The following is an 18,595-nucleotide window of genomic DNA, read 5'->3' as shown; positions in this document are numbered from 1 at the left end:
CTTTTCAGAAAAGAGTTTATATAATTTATCCTCTCGACAGTGATTTTGTACAAGAGAAATATCGCTACAGGATTAAGTTTACCAAAGGTTAAGGCTCAAAGAAAGCGAGCGATAAATAATTTCTTCAAACTTTCTGTCTAGTAATCCATTCAACTCTCTCTCTCTCTCTCTCTCTCTCTTTCCGGAAACTCTGCTTCTCATGCCTTGTACTTCAATTTCGTACATACTTATATCGGTTATAACTTTTTTTCAATCCTTTTGCGTGGCGTAGAGTCGCGAAGGTATACCGCGGTTGGGTTGCATCGGAGGCGGGGGAGGGGGGGGTTGGTTGGAAGGAAGCAGTTTCGCCAGGAAGAGGGATGACGAGAAGGTAGGCGGTGGAGAGGGAGGGACCGGACCGGCAGGTAACCGGAGGGTAGAGGGCAAAATGTGGGCGGCTGGCGCGCGGCGCTAGGTCGGTGAGAGGGTAAGGTGGGGTAGTGGGCCGCAGGAGGTGGCAGGCTCTGCTGGTGCGTCAGAGCCTGCAGTGAGCCCGGCAGTGAGGCGAAACGTTGGGCTCCGCGCGGGAGTCTCGTGGCCGCCCGCCGTTTCTCTCGAGAGTCGGGGTGCCTTTTCCCACGAACCCATAATCCACACCGCCGCCGCGTCACTCTCTTCCTCCCTCCCTTGGTATCATCCCCCTCGGTTTCGCCCCGCGTCCCCTCGGCTCGTCGCTCCGCGGGACTTTTGTTGTGTGCACGCAGCGGACCTTACGCATTTTCACGCTCGTTTGTGAAATAGCGCTCCGGCACGCACGCATACGACTAGGTCGGTAGGCAGATTCTTTCAAGTAGTTTTGCTAGGGTGAAATCTGCCGGTGAAGTCTCGAGGAGCCTCGTAAGGCCTAAGGATAATAAGGGTTTGGCGTTCGCGTTTCTTTCTTCCGCCGTGAAAGAGCTTGTCTCGCGGGCGCGGAGAGCACGTTGGATCGCCGCGGATGGCACGAAACCGGCCGGAAGATTTCAACGCTCCAATCGGGCATCGAACGATGCCGAGGTCATGCATGATCGCGAATCGCGAATGACCCTTGTTATTAAAATATCGTTTATTTGCGGACCGCAATCAACGAGGATGTGCAATTTTGCGCGAGAAAATTGTGAAGAGTGCTTAGAGTTTGAATTTCGTCGGTTGTCGTATCACAATTATTGTTGTTGGATTTAAGATAATGTTTTGCATCGAGACACATCTCGCGTTGTGTCGTTGTGAAAAAAATCTATTTTATTTTTTCATTTCATTTAGCAGAAGCCTACGGAATATTTGACTTGTGGATCGAAAATTGAAAGAGAAATTGTTATTAATCTTTAGTTAAATATCTTTCTTAAATCCATCGGAACATTGTTAACTCGCAGAAATACATGAGACGTTTTAATGAATCTTTTTACAGCATTCTATATGAAAATCGAATATATAAGAGATAAATAATAAAAAATTGTTATCAATAGCGTACGCAAATGATAGAAATATTTAATATCACTTGTTTGAAGAACTTCTCGAGGAGAAATTTGCTCTCCACGAGAGAGGAGCGTTAGAGCCTTCGAGGTCGAAAGTTCACGAGGACTTCGACTGCGGCTGTCCGTACGCGTGACTGATTCTGATGACCTTTGATGTTGACAATCTATTTAGTCTTAATTACTCAACTATATTGAGCTTCGAAAATTTATTTATAGATAAAATAACTTTTTACTTTTACGTAAAATTATCAAATGACCTATTTCTTTCTCATAATATCAGATGCTTAAATTTGATCACGTGGATATTACGTTCCAACACTTTGATATAGAATGCAGTTACGTTATGTTGTTTTTTGGATATAAGAGCATAGAATGACTTTATGCTCTCTTATACTTGAAATTTATTAAGAAACTTAATCCACCCGATTATCATTTTTATCCTGCTTTTAATTGGTTAGTTTAGATTAGAACTTTCATACATTATTGGATACATCATAGATTACTTGATTTATATCAAGTCACAAGTCTAAATTAATATTTTTAAACTGATTTATTTTCCAGTCATTTCAACGTGTTGTTGCTGATGTTAGAAATTTTTCTAATGTAAATTTCACACCGCCGGATAACATTTTGAACTCATCATGCTTATCATGCTTATTATAAGAATAAACGTCTAAGGTCTAAGGTAAAAAAAGGGTGTTGGACAAGTTTGTCGTTCAACTCGTATTTCATTGATAATTCGTGATATTCGCTTGATTAAAACGATTAATTGCGATGGTGTACCAATTGGGTTGCAATTCATCTGATCGTGTCTAGTTTAACGCGTCTCAACGAGGGGATCAATCGATCACGACAGGTCAAATTCGCCGTGGCACCTCATGGGATAACGTGGTTCGATGCGAAAGCGGGGATGCCGCGTGTGTTTCCCCTGTCCGCGAGCTCTCTCACGCACCGCCAATGCGGCTGAGATCGCGCGATCCCATTGGCTGCTCCCGTGCCGTGGTGTCGGCGATGGGTACGTCCAGGTTCGACGCTCGTGCTCGACCGCGGAGTGCGCGTGTGGATTTCTCGCTTTTCCCTGCGAGGAGCGTTCAACCAGTTTGGGCAGGCAGATGATCGCGCGAGGAGAGGAAGCGTAGAATATCTCCGACACGCTTATCGAGCATCGACTTGAGTGACTATCTGATTTTCGTATTATCGCGGTCGTGATGGTGATGACAGCTCGTTGAGTCGAGTTTCGCGTGTGGTTTGTATTTTTATTTCACATGCAAATGCGCGAATATGTGTAGTTTGATATTTTTAGTTCAATATAAGAAAGAGGGAAAACGTTCGGGGAGAGATTTTAAGATTCATAGAATTAGATTGAAAATCGCGGAAAAAAAAATCAGAATTTCAAGTTTTGAAAAATTCCAAGAATTTAAAAAGCTTTTACGATTCGTCTGAAATCTTTGGATGGCACTAACAGAGAGAAAAATTGGTCGCAAGATCTGTGTAAATAATTATCTGTAATATAAATCTCTTTCCATATAAGCTTACATATATTAACATAGAGTCATAAATCTTGAAATTATTTGTTTAGATAATTACTGCAAAAAATATCAAAGTCAGTATTGTATAAATGCTATTATATATTAGCCTTAAACGAATCTATCCATCACTACTATACGTATACATACAAGGCCATTTTCCCTTCGAGATTGTTACTATATCTCAAAGTCGTGCCGGTCTCGTGCTGCGTCTGGCTTCGGGCCAATAAATGTGCAAAACCGAGAAGGGCAGGGGAAAGACAGGGATAGATCGGAGGAAGGAAATGGTGTTCCGTCAATGAGAGAGCGCGGATCCGTGATGAATATCGTGTGACGTGATTCTTTATCGCGGCTGTGTGTGCAGCAAAATACCGACCTAACGACGCGACATTATCGCCTTATCACGCCGGTTGAGAGATCCCTCCTGATGAGGGCTGATATAAGCAAAGGCGATGGGCTTTACGCCCGCGACCGCGCGCCTTGTGCAAACGAGCGAGAGTGCAGTGTTTGCGATATTTCTCGGGCTGCGAATGCCGTCGTCGGTTACACCTGCAGGGGTGCATTGATCCGGCGGTGAGGTGAGAAAAGGGGAGGCGAAGGAGGAAGAGGAAGAGGAGGAGAGCGACCGTGTCGCGACGGTATCCTGGAATTTGCGCAGGATAATCGTGAAATGCGCACCGTGTCAAATTTATCATTCCACTAGAATTTAGGATTGGTTCTCTCCTTCAGGACCTTCTGTCTTATTATTACATACCGCCCTATCTTTATAATAGTATATTTAATACAGCGCTCGCGATTAATCAAAATATTATCGTGATTTTGACAGATGCGGTTATTTCGCGAATATTTCACGTATAGGAATATGTACAATTTCTCAAATACAAATAAACTCAGTCATTTTTAATATTTACCTTTGAAAATTTTTAACTATTACAATGGAATGAAATGGTATATTGAGAAAAAATAAGTTGTTAATATTATTAAATGTATTTAACATTGGTCATATCATATTTCTTTAGTCGAAATATATTTAAATATTTAAGTCAAATACAACATATTTGATTTAAATACTTAGATATTTTAATTAAACAAATGATGATCAGTACTAAACGCATTTAGACAAGTTGACAACTTTTTTCTCAGTATATATATGTATATATGCATTAAAAGGAAAATCATGATTGGTCGAAATTGTGCCGCTTGTATAAATTCAAAATATAATTTAATCGTTAGGTTATTTACTTGAAGATCTTCGTAACGTCATGATAAACTTCAAATCATCGAATACATTACTTTTACGTTACATTTTAATAATCAATATATTGTAAATCTTGCGCCAAAATTTCCTTTTTTCTCTTTTCCTTTGTGTTGTGTATATATATATATATATATATGTGTGTGTGTGTGTGTGTGTGTGTGTGTGTGTGTGTGTGTGTGTGTGTGTGTGTGTGTGTGTGTAGTTAGCTCCGTCTTTTCTTCGTACAAAGAACCTGCTACCTCACCACCTCACCACCTCAGACCTCAGACGCGAAAGTTTGCCAGAGCCACGTCGTCGGTTGGCGAGCTGGCGCGAGAAATATGTCCTATAACAAAAGACGTTTACATCGGCGCACGACTTATCTCTGACGAGAGACCCTCGGCCATTACCACGCCAATTTGCAGATATTTTTAAGAGGATCGATAGTCGACTGTTTGCGGTTCTTATGCATCTGGCACACGCGCGCGTCGGTCAGCATGCAAGCGCCACGGGCATTTTTTAAAATTCTTTTTGTTCCCTTTGAAGCGTTCGACCCTTTGAAGCACGCCTCTTTAACTCCTTAGAGCCTATGAAAAATACCAGCACTACCATGCACACATTAATGATCGCGCCAATATGTGCGCGTATATGTGTGAACTTTCAACAAGTTGATTAGCCATAAATTCCTCGTGCGTTTAGAGTGGATAAAGAATCTTTTTAAAATTATTATTTGGTATTTTTTTTTTGTCAAATGTCTCGGGTTTTTTGTAATGTATCGGTTCATCCTGGACCAATTTTTCACATTTTTCCCAAAATCTATTCAACGATCTCACTCTAATGATATTACTCGCATAATTAGTCTTATTTTTTACTGATGAAAATTATATTTCGTTGCTAGGATGATAACATAATTATTTCTCGAAAAAATGCAATTGCGATTATACACAAGCAACTTGTAAAATAATCTTGAAAATTGTGCTGTGGATCTTCTTTGCATAGGACAGTTGGCGCGTGACGTTTCTCGAGAGGTGGAAGTAATTCCATTTTTCCCCTCATTGCGACCGTTTTTTTTTGTTCCGGCTTAGGTTCATTCTTCCATGATAGCACCTTTATTAATAACATAGGAATTAAGTGCCTCCCCCCTTGCAGAATAAATATTTATTTTTTGCATTTTTCCTGCGCCCTTTTAACAAGCGGTTAATAAGCTCGTTAAGTTAAATTATTTAGAAAAAGTTTGCTTGCAGTTATATCTTTATGCGATAAAATCTTTTCGTTAAAAATGTGATGATATCTCTGATTAAAAATTTTAAATTATAGCTCCAGAATATCTTACTTGTAATATATATTTAATGATAAATTGAATGATATTTAATATTTAATATATAATTATCATCAATGATAATTTGAAACGTGATAATTGTGATTATCGGAAGAAGAAAAAAATTATTTCACACGAATTAAAACACCGTAAAAAAATGTATTAATCAGATTGATTTGCCTTAAACACTGTGCAACAAAATATTTTTAAGAAATGTGAACATCATTACAAGTTCTTGTTCAAGGGGTATAATGTAATTTTCTTTTGCATTAGAATGAGATAGAAATCCCGCGAGTAAAGAGTTACGTTGATTTTTTTTATTTGACTAGGTTTTTTTCGAGATTGTCTCTCTATTTTATACATTGCTCCAATTTAATTTTTAAAGATCAAATGTAAAAATAATCGCACAGTACGAGATTGAATTTTTACATCGATTAAACATTTACTATTCAAGAGAAGATATTTGTGCGCGTTTGTAAATATGATCGAATTTTTAAAAGCTACCAGATATAATTGAAACGAGTTGGATCGTAACTCGATTAATCTTATTAGCGATACAATGATTTTTTATAGCAAAATATAACTATGTATAACGATGACGAATAACTTATTCCCGTCTAAAAATCGTGTGTGGAAGCAAGCAAAACTTTTGATGAAATTTTTCAAATGAATAAAGTTTATATTGGATATTTCATTATGGCAATTATCCGACCAATCAGATGCTCTCTCTGAGAGAGAACCAATCCAACATTTTATCAGTACGTGAAAGATTGTAATCTGTTTTTCTGCAAAATTCGACAAATCTCGATCCATCGTTATCTCATTAACTAGGGCAATCTTGTTGATTCAGTCGGTGGTTTGACGTTCGCCGAAAGACGGAAAGCAAGACATCGAAAAAGAGCGACGAAAAGGTCCGAGGGCGACGTCTCGGGCGACGTCGCTGCGAGATCGGGCATCGGGCATCGGGCATCGGGCGTGAGGAAACGAGTGCGAGTGCGAGTGCACACAAACGCGCGGGTCTACAGTGGTATCCAGGTGTCCAGGTGTCCAGGTGTCCAAGTGTCCAGGTGTCCAGGTGAGGGCAGGAAGGTGCGGGGCCGGCAAAGCCTTGTGACGAAACGAAGGATTAGATGGTGGAGGTGCTCGGAGGCCGGGCTAGGGAGCCTACGGGGCCTACGCGCAGGGCACCTCGCACCTACCCAGGGCCAGTGGAGCTGCAGGTGCGCCGTGTGGGCCCCCGTGAGGACGTACAAGTAGCCTCAACACGAGGGGTGGCTCAACTCGAGGCGGACTCGCAGGATCGCGGTACCGAGTCGCGCGTCCCGTTCAGAACGCTCGCCTGTGTCCTCCTCGCGACACAGCATCCTGAAAAGAGCCAAGGACGTCCCAGGCTCGTCGCGCGGATCGCACGAAGCGCGAAGAAGAGCGAGGAGCTTCCGTCGGAGGAAATCGATCCGACGGGACAGGACGAAGCGGTGAAGGACGTTAGTCCTTGGCGAGAAAGGCCGCTCGCGGCTAGGTTTGAGAACAAGTCGGAGCCCGGAGCGGGCTCCCGCGTAAGAAGCGAGGCTGGCGAGCGCAATGTGGCAGAGCGGCGGCATGGGCACCCATGCGGCCAACAACCCGTGGATGAAGCTCATGGGCATCGTCCACAAAGAACGGAGGCATCACGACTCGGGGTCCACCGCCGCCGCTGCCGCTTCCGGGGTGCAGGGTTCAGCGACCACCGGCAGCAACGATCGAACGCTCAATCAGTAAGTGTGTTTCATCTTGGACAATTTTTCTCCATTTTACCCATTTTTCCCATCCTCGTCGTGTAACCGCGCGCGCAGTTTTTATTTTACTCTATACTATATAGGTTATTATAAATACGTGGCAAGTTTTTTTCTTTTTTTTTTTTTAATTAAACGTGGATGGAAAACTATCACGTTTTTCAAAATTAACTGCGAGAAATATTGGAATGGTTTGTCCGCTGAACGTTATCGATAATACTCGTTGGAGTAACAAAGCGAACACTACATGATTGAAATTCGATGGGTTCGATTTGCCCGTCGAAGAGACCCGACGAGAGCAAACACGGCGTGTCACCGCGAAAGAAAGGAAAGAGTAGTTACCTCGCGCAGTCGTAGACATCACTCTCCTTTACGCTCGTTTCCTGTCATTCTCGCTCGAGCTACTTGATTGCCGTGCAAATTTTTCAAAAGTGTTTCAGTGGAGAAAGAAGTGACTTTTAATTTGAGTCAGCTATCCGATGTTTTATTTTGAATAATATTATTTTATACTTTTTCTTTAAACAAATTTTCTAAATAGGAAAAACTTTTTTTTTTTTTTTTAAACATGTATATTTACTAATTTAGAAAGTGTATACCAAATATTATGTAATTTTTAAAAAATATTTCATTCAAATATTAAATATTTTATTATATTTTATTTTAGTTTTGTAAAATATTTATTATTGAATGATTTCTTCATTAAAAAAAAATTTTTTTACTCTTAAAAAACAATTTATTTAATATGTAATATTACATACAACTTTTTTATAGAGAAACATTATTTGAATGTAAAAGAAATTAAAAAGTATAAAATAATAATGTACTTAGAGAGTATATGTACATATTTATTAAAAATTTTATATTTTTTTGTGTTACATAGAATAAATAATTACTTTTATCAAAAGTAAAGATTAAAAAAAAATCTCTGCTTTATTTTACGTGATAGACTTTTCGTTCTTCTAATCTTTTGTTCTGTATCTTTTACTACTATTCCATAAATTCTTTAATACAGTACAAATTATTACACAATTATTGTTACAATTTTATATTTGTAATTATTATTTCAATAATTTGTAATTGTTAATTTCTGTATCTTTCGCTGAAATGTAATCAGTACAAACTTTGTATGATGATATCGGTAAGAACGAAACAAGTAGCTATGATGTCGACAAGAGGAACAAGAGAAACAGTCTCTAGTCCATTGTTGTTTTCGTTATTCTTTCATTGTCACTTCAGTTACTCTGGTGGACAACTCTCTCTCTGTTGTTCACCGCTTCACATCTCTCGTCTATTTTCGCGATTCGCGAGTTTCGCTGGCTTTCTTAGCTTTCGCTACCTCTTCTTCAAGCAGGTTCGTTAGTCAAAACACGTCGGTCGATTTTATCTCTCGAAATCATGGCAACTGCACATTGTACGGTTCAGATAGATGTAGTCGTTATAAAAACATTTTTTTATTACATTTTCTTGCGTGTTTTGATTAGATTTCTAATTTACGCTTACTATTATTAAAATACAATACACAGTTGATTAATATTAATACTAAAAGTTATTAATTTTATATTAATAATTATATAATTATTGTCAATTTACTTCAGATAACTTAAATTAAATATTAGTGTATAATAATATTAATAATATTAGTAATACTAGAAATAATAAAAAATAAATATAATTTGAGAGTATTCGTAAGTATTATTAATTCTATAAATCTCTATATGAATTAAAAATGTTTTATTGCACACACATACATTGTTTTTAATTCGGCATAATTTTTACTTTGAATTACGAATTCTTCAATCTGTGAACACCATATACAAGTATAGTTTTATATATTTTTGCAATATCTTTTAAATTTCTGTTTTTACAGTTTAAATCACGAAAAGAACGTGATGACAGGTTTATCGTTTACCGTTTAATTTCAAACTAAATGGACGGTGGAGGAACGATCCTCGTTTCTCCACCTAAAAACTCGTTTTCGATGCTGACAAATGTTAGGTTCTTCAGGTGAGCGATTCCCGTAAGCGATTTTATTCCGTGTGGAATTTCAATGATGACGAAAGAGAACATTGAGTAAATGTTTTTACGCTCGAAGATTCTCGAGAATATACACACGGTCACGTTTCGAGTAGTTCGATTGCAAACTGCGAAGACAATATGGCGAGTATCAGTTTAGGATACTGTGCACACATTTTCGTATGCTGTCGAAAGATATTAGATTATTATTGATCGATTGTTCGTGACAGTGACGGTGTAAATATATTTATCCTTTTATATCGAGTAGCGGAAAGACACAAAATGTTTCAAAATAGATCGCGGATTCAGCAGGTATGAAAGAAAGCAGAATGGTTGGCGAAAATTAGAGACGATTTCTTTTGAATTATTGTCAATTTAAATAATCCAGAAAAAAAGACTCTTCTAAAAGTGATTTTTCTAAAGAACCTAATGTAAATAAATTGAAATTGATTTTATTGTAATTGCGATCTAGCGATCAGCTGATGGTACGCGATGCAAGCTTCGCTTTGTCGCGTCTTTGACGATTTAAACGTTCGCGTGGGTGGACTCTGATTGCAAAAAAGATTGGAAAAAGAGGAATGTGCGCTCCTTTTTTATCGTTTTGCGTAAAAAATTACTTGAACGCAGTATATACTGTTATAAATATCCCGAAAACGTTTTGTACATTTCTCATTTTTATGGCCCCTTCCTTACATGAGTCTTAAATCTGCACAGGTCTATAAATCCGATTCTGCCAATGAAATTCATTACACATATATACCTAACATTCTGATATTTTCTTTTAAATCAAGGAAGAGAACGGAAAGATTGTAGAATAATCATTAGTTGTTGCAGATTAGCATCATAGATGCCAACGATAGATTCGTTGAAAATGTGTCTATCGACGGCCGATGAATTTGTCCCGTTTCGCGGCCGGAAATTGAGAGAGGCTGGAAAATCACATTTACCCATCTATCGACGAAAATTGAACGGTGAATCTCCTGTTCCGCATTTGTCTCTCATTAGAACTTGGTGAAAATCTATGCGCCTGTCCATCCTCGCGTAGTTCCGGCTCTGTTTATTATTTTCCCACAACAGTTCCGCGCGTTATGAAGTTTGCTTTGTTCTAACGTCCATTCATTCATACACGATCGATAATGATATTTGTGATATTAATGGAAAAATAAGGAATTGGATAGAATCAAGCGTATGCTTAAATATTATGTCACTGACTTATATAAGGATTTCATCGCATCGGTAAGGTTTTTTCTACTATTTTCTACTATTCTAGTATCGTATCCAATCTATAATCATACAATCGAGTTTTGATATCAAAGATACATAAATAAGTCTTCCACATGTTGAATCCAAAGATTTGCTGAAGCCGAGACTAGATTTTGGAACAGTGAATTCAAATATATAGATATATTTGATACGTATCTATAGAGATTCCAAGGTTGAAATCTTAGACTTTTATGCGCGAGCATGATCGAATATCGATTCGATCCGAGAAATCCTTGAAAGTTCGTCTTTGATATTTACTACAATTTTTGTAATAAATAAATCCTATTCGATTTTATTGTGAAAAATATCTCTCTTCGTTGGAACGTTTAAAGATTCATCGCTCGTACGAAAGTCCCTTATGGGGGAATTTGTCTTCCCTCCGTGTGCTCTTGACATTATTCGTGTGGATTTCCTGCTAAAATGTTTCTTTTTAAACGAAGTTCTTGATATAACGGGTGATTCAAAAGGATTGTCTCAAATTTTTACAAAAAAATTTGCATTTGTATCAATGTTTATTCATGTCACATGCTTCCGAAATTCGACGAGATTTGCTTGAAGCACCCGGTATACGTGGCCGGAATAAAACCATAAGTGGGACGCTCAATTGATTAATAATAGCGCAGAATGAGCGAGTTTGCACGGCCGCATTTCGTTTATTAATCGCTCTATTATCGCGATCGATATGTCACGAGAAGATATAATAAAAATGACGCTACACATATATTCATAGTTGTAGATATAGCGCACACGCAACGAAAGAAATCTGAGATAATCGGAACACGCGAGAAATAAGAAAGAAAGAGAGAGAAAGGGGAGGAGAGAGAGAGAGAGAGAGAGAGAGAGAGAGAGAAATACAATGATATCTCTCTTCTTACTAAATTATGCTGCAAGATAATTGATACGCTTTATTATAGCGTTCTATATATAATGTATAGGCTAAACGAATTAGCACCTTTAATATCTTCAAAATTATAAAAGTTAGAGGAAAATTTCTCCAACAGCAATTGCGCGATAAAAAGAGAGCCATCATATGGCGATAACAATTTTTCTATAGGTAAAGTCGCTCGAGAATGTGAAGATTCTATTTTTTCAACGGTACATTATATTTTTATAACTATCCTTTGATAGCGGTTATTAAGATGAATAACAATAACGATATGATATAAGGTCATTCAAGAATTCATTGAAGGTCAGTTACAGGAAAAACTTACATTTTATTAAAGGTATTTGAAATGATGACCGTGAGTATTATAATACAATACTGTAACTACTGTACTTTATTTGTCGAAAGCTACAATATACATACAATATACAACATACAACGTACATTTTATACATATATATATATATATATATATAATACATTGAAATATAGTAATGTTATTGAATATCATGCATACAAATGTCGTGATGAATAGTAAATACTGTTTCAAAGACAAGCTCACATATAACAAAGCAAATACGATAAGATTAGTATAAATGAATCGATCAATCGTGCATCATGTATTCATTTAAAGAGCAAGTTGATATCATTTTCATTTATGGAGAATGCTAATGAAATTCAGTGAAAACTGAAGCTTTATATGTCAAATGATATTCTCCCTGTTCTCAGCTTTCTCGTTAAATATTTCAAAATATATGTAATAAATTAAGAGAGACTGGAAATTTGATTGTTCATAAATGTAACCGTTGAAAGCGACCAACAAAGGAAATGAAACTTATGTTCTTACAATTTTGGCTCAAAATCCTCGCGTCAAATTGCACGTGAATATGACATTAGTCGGAGCCGTCAGCGTACTCTGTATTCTTCATCGTCATAAATTTCATCCGTCCTCTCATGTCAATCTGCATCAAGAACTAAATGGTACACATTTCACGAATCTAGTTTAATTTTTTGCGAATTGAACTCAACGTCAATTTCAAAATAACTATTTATTTTTTTATTTAATACTATTTTCTGATGAAGCAATATTTATGAATCGTCGAAACATTTTACTTTTACGTAACATGCATTTTTAGTCGATAGAAAATCCAGATTGATTACGACAGATTCAATATTAAAGACATGCTGAATATATAATGTGAAATTATGGGCGATAAAATTATTGGTTCTTATCACGATGGAAATCTAAATGACAATAGATATACGCAGTAAATTTATTCGACAAACGGTGCCTCCGTTGTTGCAAAATGTACTTTTAAATACGCGACAAAAAAATAACATGATATTAACATGATAAATACCCAACAATTTTTCACTTGTTAGAATGACTTACACAGAAGATTCCAAATCACATTTGTACTAATTTTTATTGATTCATCCTGTAATAATCTCACATTCTCCATAATCTATATGAACCAATGTTTAATGATATAGATTGTAGTAAGAGTAAGTAAACACAAACGACTTTACACGTATTAATTTATTTTTATGGACCGTTAATTTTCATATAATCTTGATATTCAAGAACTCTTGTGCTCCGGTTTACTTTGTGATATCTTATGTCTGTTTATTCGCGCGCGTTATCACGTATGTTAACGTAATCATTTTTTGTAAGCGCAAACTCGCGTACAGATCGGCCTGCAGGATAAGATGCATAGTTACCGATACCTTAAACACTTGGTCTTACTTATTATCGTCGGTAAAAAATTGCAGCTGTTATCGCATTATTACGATCATCAATTAGGTAAAAAGTTCCATACTTATTTCACCGCAGCTGCAGTTTTTTTTTCCTCTGTCGCGCAAATTTTTCTCTTTCATGTGGTAGATTTTCGAGCGAGCCACCCGTAATTGTGACAACGGTGTCAACGGTGTCAACGGTGTCAACGGTGTCAACAGTCGTATCTCTTAGCCTATTTTCGTGTTTGCGAAAGCTTGTCGCGCGACGGCTTCCGTTCGCTTCCGCAGCAATGGCTTCTGTCCGTCCTTGTTCGGAGATGACATGAGACTGTACGGTGCAATTCCCAGTGCGCTGAAATATAACTCATCCTGACTATATGACAGTAAGGAAACGTAGAGACGACGACACGTAGGTTCGAAAGCGAAGCACTGATCCGCTTACTGACGTAAGAAGGAGCCATTGCGGATCCTTCGTTACGTCCGTCATCGAAGGTGAGAGCTTGCGATCAGAGGAGACGCGACGAAACTTTTCTGAATCTGACCGCACACCACCAGGTTCCTCTGTGTAACAGTATCTAAGCACCTGTTGCGACCCGCGCTCGGGAAAGCGAGATTGCGCTTTCTGGCTTATCGTTCTGTCTTAGTCATCTCCGGATACATTTCCACGCGTATTACTTCCTTGTGCATATTTAACATTAATATACAGATGTGCAATTCTCGCTTCGTATATACCGAGATTCACATTCGCGTATACTAGATTAAACTAGATTACATTAGAAAATGTACAATATTCGGTTAAAAATGAATGAGCAAGAATATAAGTGTCGATGATTGTAATTTGCTTTTCTCTCTGCGTGGATTTAATGTGATAAACTTCAATGCGTGCGATACGCTCCATGTATTTCAATCAAATGTTCTCGCATACATTTCCCGGTATAATGGCACGTGCGTGTAAGAATTTCTATAAATAAACGCGACACACACACACACACAAATATACGAGTGTGACAGAGAATTTATATCGCATGATATAATACTTCGATAATTGACGTGATGAAAGAAACAATGCTTGACGAGCGTCATCATTTAATCGTAAAGTGTAATCGGTAAAGTGATTTCCAAATAGCGTTCTTTCTCGCACGAAGAAAATGGCTGTTTATTGGTTGAAGGCAAAAAAAGGAAAAGCTCACAAATTCACTAATGAAATTTCTTACATTTTAGAATCATCATTATAATCAGGGTTAGGAAGTAACGCGTTACTTGTAACGCCGTTACAGTTACTTTTTTTTTTTTTTTTTTTTTTTTTTTTTGGTAACGAAGGGATAACTGTATTACTATTTTTTTTCTGTAACTGTAGCGGTAACGTAGTTGCATTTTTTTTTAGTAACGGTAACGAATTTAACAGTTACTTTTATCGTTACTTTTTATAGAACTTATTTATGACATATTATATTTTTTATTTTTGTACATTCAATCTTCAATTATCAACAAATATTCATATAGGTTCGTATTTAGAACGCGCTAACATCTTTGTAAATGATACGGACCATAATTATGAAAGTACACAAAAAATATATCGTGTATTTGACTATAGTTATAAATTTTATGCAAACCGAAATTTTTTTATTTATACTTTGAGCGTTTTAAAATTTTCTCCTTATTATTTATGGTTTTACAAATTTAAAACAATTTATTGATATTTTAATAATATTTTAATTATTAATTCTTTTAATAAAATATATTACAAAGTATATTTTTTATTAAATTTTTCATCTTGTTTTAACATTAAAAAAATAACGATAACGATAACTAGTATACTATAATATTTTGACTCGGTAACGAGTAACGGTAACTAGTTACTTTTTAAAAGTAACTTTGCCATCCCTGATTATAATTATCATGGATTATGATTAAATTTGGTAAGAGATCGCGTTGGAAAAGTTTTCGAAAAAGAGAAGGACACGTGAAAAGTGAATAGCGGATGAATTAGGGAGATGTAGAGAGTAAAATACTGGAGCAGATAGACGGTGGACACGCATAGATTTGACTGCGGCCGCGATGACGTTAAGAATAACGAACGAGGCCGAGGGCAAGAGCGAGGCTGCGACCCGACACCGACTCGCAGCAGAGCTTTGTTACTATCATTATGCAGCGCACCTATACAGCGTATCCGGTATAGTGTCTGTACGTAGAATCTTTCTCTTTCTCTTTCTCTCTTCCTGTACAGTCGTTCATGCTTTACAGTGGTTCTCAAGAAATGGTAATAGTATCTTTTATCTGACACTAATCACTATCGCGTCCCTATGTGATTGTTTAATTTCGAATCATTTTTGTTAGATATAAATAAAAAATTAATAGGATTAATTATAAAAAATGCTTTCGAAAGAAAAATCTACATTTTATGGATCCATTTTAATCCTCCTATTTCCTCCAATTAGATTTTTATTTAAAATGAAAGTCGTTAATAATTAAATAAGATATTATAAAATGATGAATATAAAGATCAGGTAGGGCGACCATGTACCATTAGCCAAATTGGTCTTTTCTTCAATTTAGGGCAAGTGCAATAATGAGAATTAGGGGAGAAACGTTTGGGGTTGAATTCCTGGAGAACCCCTGGTGCAGGGAGAGACCGGGTATGGCGCGCAGTAAACCTCTAACACTACCTTACGCCGATTCACGGCAATGCGGTACTCCTATCTATGTTTAATAGACTGCATAGGCGGCGGTTGCTGCGTGTCTTCTGTAAACTTTAGGAGCAATAAAGTGAAAAAAAGTGTTCGGTAGTTTGTCAGAATGTATCAGATTACAAAATTACAGTTGGAATATTCATTGAATCAATCCGAGCAAATGTTGGTAGCGCGATATTTTTTTCGACGATGTAAGATCGATTTTTGTTGGAAAAATTATTGAGAAATTTGCATGAAAAAATTATGAGATTATTCTTATCAGGATTAAAATAAAAAAATCAGAGTTCTATTTCACAAATTTCTATTTTATTATTAATTCTCTTGAATCTCTCGAGATAACTAACAGAATACATATAAAATGCTTGAGATCAAATATAGCTTTAGTTTTAAAGATAATTGGATTTCTTAATATTTTTTAGAAATTTTTTTTATTCATTTTTGTTTTATAAATATATGATTCTATGAAGACTATTAAATTTTTCCATTCGTTTTCTAACAGATTCGAATTGAAATATTGTACTATGTGTAAATGTGTACTTCTCACATTGATCAATTATTCGATTTCTCATTTTTATTCGTTTTAATATGCGATATTTTTGCACACTCTTTATTAGATATTTATACATCACAAATGATTTATAATATTATTGATTTCAATAAAGATTTTATTTTAGCATTTATTTAATTCTAGAGAGATTTAGTTAAATAGAGACTAAGATAGTAGAAATCATTCTAACATAATGGATCCGATACGCGAAACAGATTAAGATTTATAATAGTATTATACACACACATACGCATATCTATATATATCTTTTTTATTATTTGCGTTTGTTACTTGTGCCGAATCATATTTCAATGTCACAATCGTCTTTTAACTGCGCTTTCAGTAAAACACTCTAGTGCTATAGCTACATTTATTACATTTCGACATATGTGATCACGTGTGTAGGTATCTATTTTTTCCCCTGTCACGTGTTCTTACTCGCTCGAGTTGTAACAATGTCATCGATATTTGCGCGAGTATTTTTCTGCCCAATCGGCCGTCCGGAACGTAGATTTATCCACATAGGATATTTCGCGAGAGGCTATAACTCTATCGATCCTGTCTACGTATGATATAAAACAGTATATCTTATTGCGAGCACGGAACAAGCTGTCGTATTGTATTCCATTCAGTTATTCGCTAAACATGAGTAAACCCACGTAATGGGAGCCTATACGTTTTCCACGTGTATATGTACATATTTATACGTATAGTATGTATACATACACAATGTGAGTCTATCATTAGAAACATTCTATACGACTGTTTTTTCTTTTTGTAAAATATTACAAACTAGGTACTTGAAACTTTCAAATATTTCAAACATTTTTCTGCTATTTGTAATTATCTACTCTGCTTTCCATCTTCCTCGCTTGAGCAGAAAATACGTGCACGTTTTAAATATTAAGTTTTACAAGCCTTCTCGACACAGGTCAGGCCAAGAATGCTTGGACAAATTCCTCGACTGTTCCTTTCGTGTTCTCCTTGCATTCGTTCCTAATTTAAAGTTTCGTGGGCTTTTACGTTTCGCATGTTCATATAGTTGGTTTGTATATTATTTATGACGAATGCAATAACTTTTTTTAACTTGAAAAAACATCATAAAAACCACGGCAATATGATAATACATATTAATTATTCTCTGGAAATTATATTTCCTATAAATGAAATCAGTTGTTCCAAAAAGGAAAATATTCTAGATTATTTTGCGCAGTTGTTTTATGTCGACTGAACAGGAGATGATTGTTAAATAATACAGTATTCATATAGATGTATCGAGAATTGATTATTGTTTCAACGAATTGAAGAAATTTCTCAATTTTTACTGAAGTAATGCGTCTCTATTTTTATTAAAAAATAATTTTATTTATTTTCCATTTATATCGATGACGGTTAAATATAGTACAAGAATATTTATCGCTTATTATCGATGCACAATTAAAGTAGATAAATAATACTTGAAAAATTCATATTTAAGTTATCCAATGTCATATTTTTAAAGCCAAACTTTAAATAGTTTGAATGTCAAGTATGCACATGATGAAAAAGTATCCGTATACCTAATTGTAATATTTTACGAAAAGGTAATTTCAATTTTGTCTACGTATTTTAATTTTAAAAGAATATGCGGAAAAATATTATTTGACACAAGAAAAACATATAAGGAGAAATATTATTTCGAGAATGTTGAATATACATTTACCGATCAAGTTTTCACTAAAAAGAAATATTCTATAAATAGAGCAACTATCCTCTACAGTTTGCGAGCATACATATAGGCGGTACGGATATCTATCTTTTCCCGTGTAATAAAGAGGGGGATTGGAGATAGGTTTCAAGGATCGATAGTCGTCCTTTTCGATGGTCTTTTCGGGAGAATTGCCGAATTATGACACTTAGAAAAATTTCTAAAGAGTCGTGAAACGTTCCACCAATTGCTCTCAAAATTGATATATGCAAGATTCTTTTTTTCAAAAATCCAAAATTGCCGACAGAATATGAATTACAGATCTTGAAAATCTCTTTTTTGGCTACAAAGATTGATAAATCCTTTTCCACAATTAAAATACTTACAAAAATAACACTCGGGGGCCAATAATTTCATATAAAAATGATAAAA

At 36.1% G+C, this 18,595-nt stretch overlaps 1 protein-coding gene across 3 annotated transcripts in view; it reads left to right on the top strand.

Moving 5' to 3' along the window:
• The first annotated feature begins 542 nt into the window (after window positions 1-542).
• Window positions 543-18,595, top strand: part of Shaker (potassium voltage-gated channel protein Shaker) — a 114,462-nt gene continuing 96,409 nt past the window's right edge. Inside the window, exons 1-2 of one of the 3 annotated variants that reach the window (XM_072892827.1) lie at window positions 543-3,594; window positions 6,422-7,325. In XM_072892827.1, coding sequence (XP_072748928.1) covers window positions 7,153-7,325 — 173 coding nt within the window. In that variant the 5' untranslated portion in view covers window positions 543-3,594; window positions 6,422-7,152. Of the gene's footprint in view, window positions 3,595-5,687; window positions 7,326-18,595 lie in introns of those variants that run through there. The other 2 variants (XM_072892826.1, XM_072892825.1) reach the window with 2 other exon arrangements.

This window comes from Anoplolepis gracilipes, chromosome 5 (assembly GCF_047496725.1).
Source record: "Anoplolepis gracilipes chromosome 5, ASM4749672v1, whole genome shotgun sequence".
Lineage (NCBI taxonomy): Eukaryota > Metazoa > Arthropoda > Insecta > Hymenoptera > Formicidae > Anoplolepis > Anoplolepis gracilipes.
Note: the sequence above shows the minus strand (reverse complement) of the source record. Positions and strands in the feature narration are given on the sequence as shown.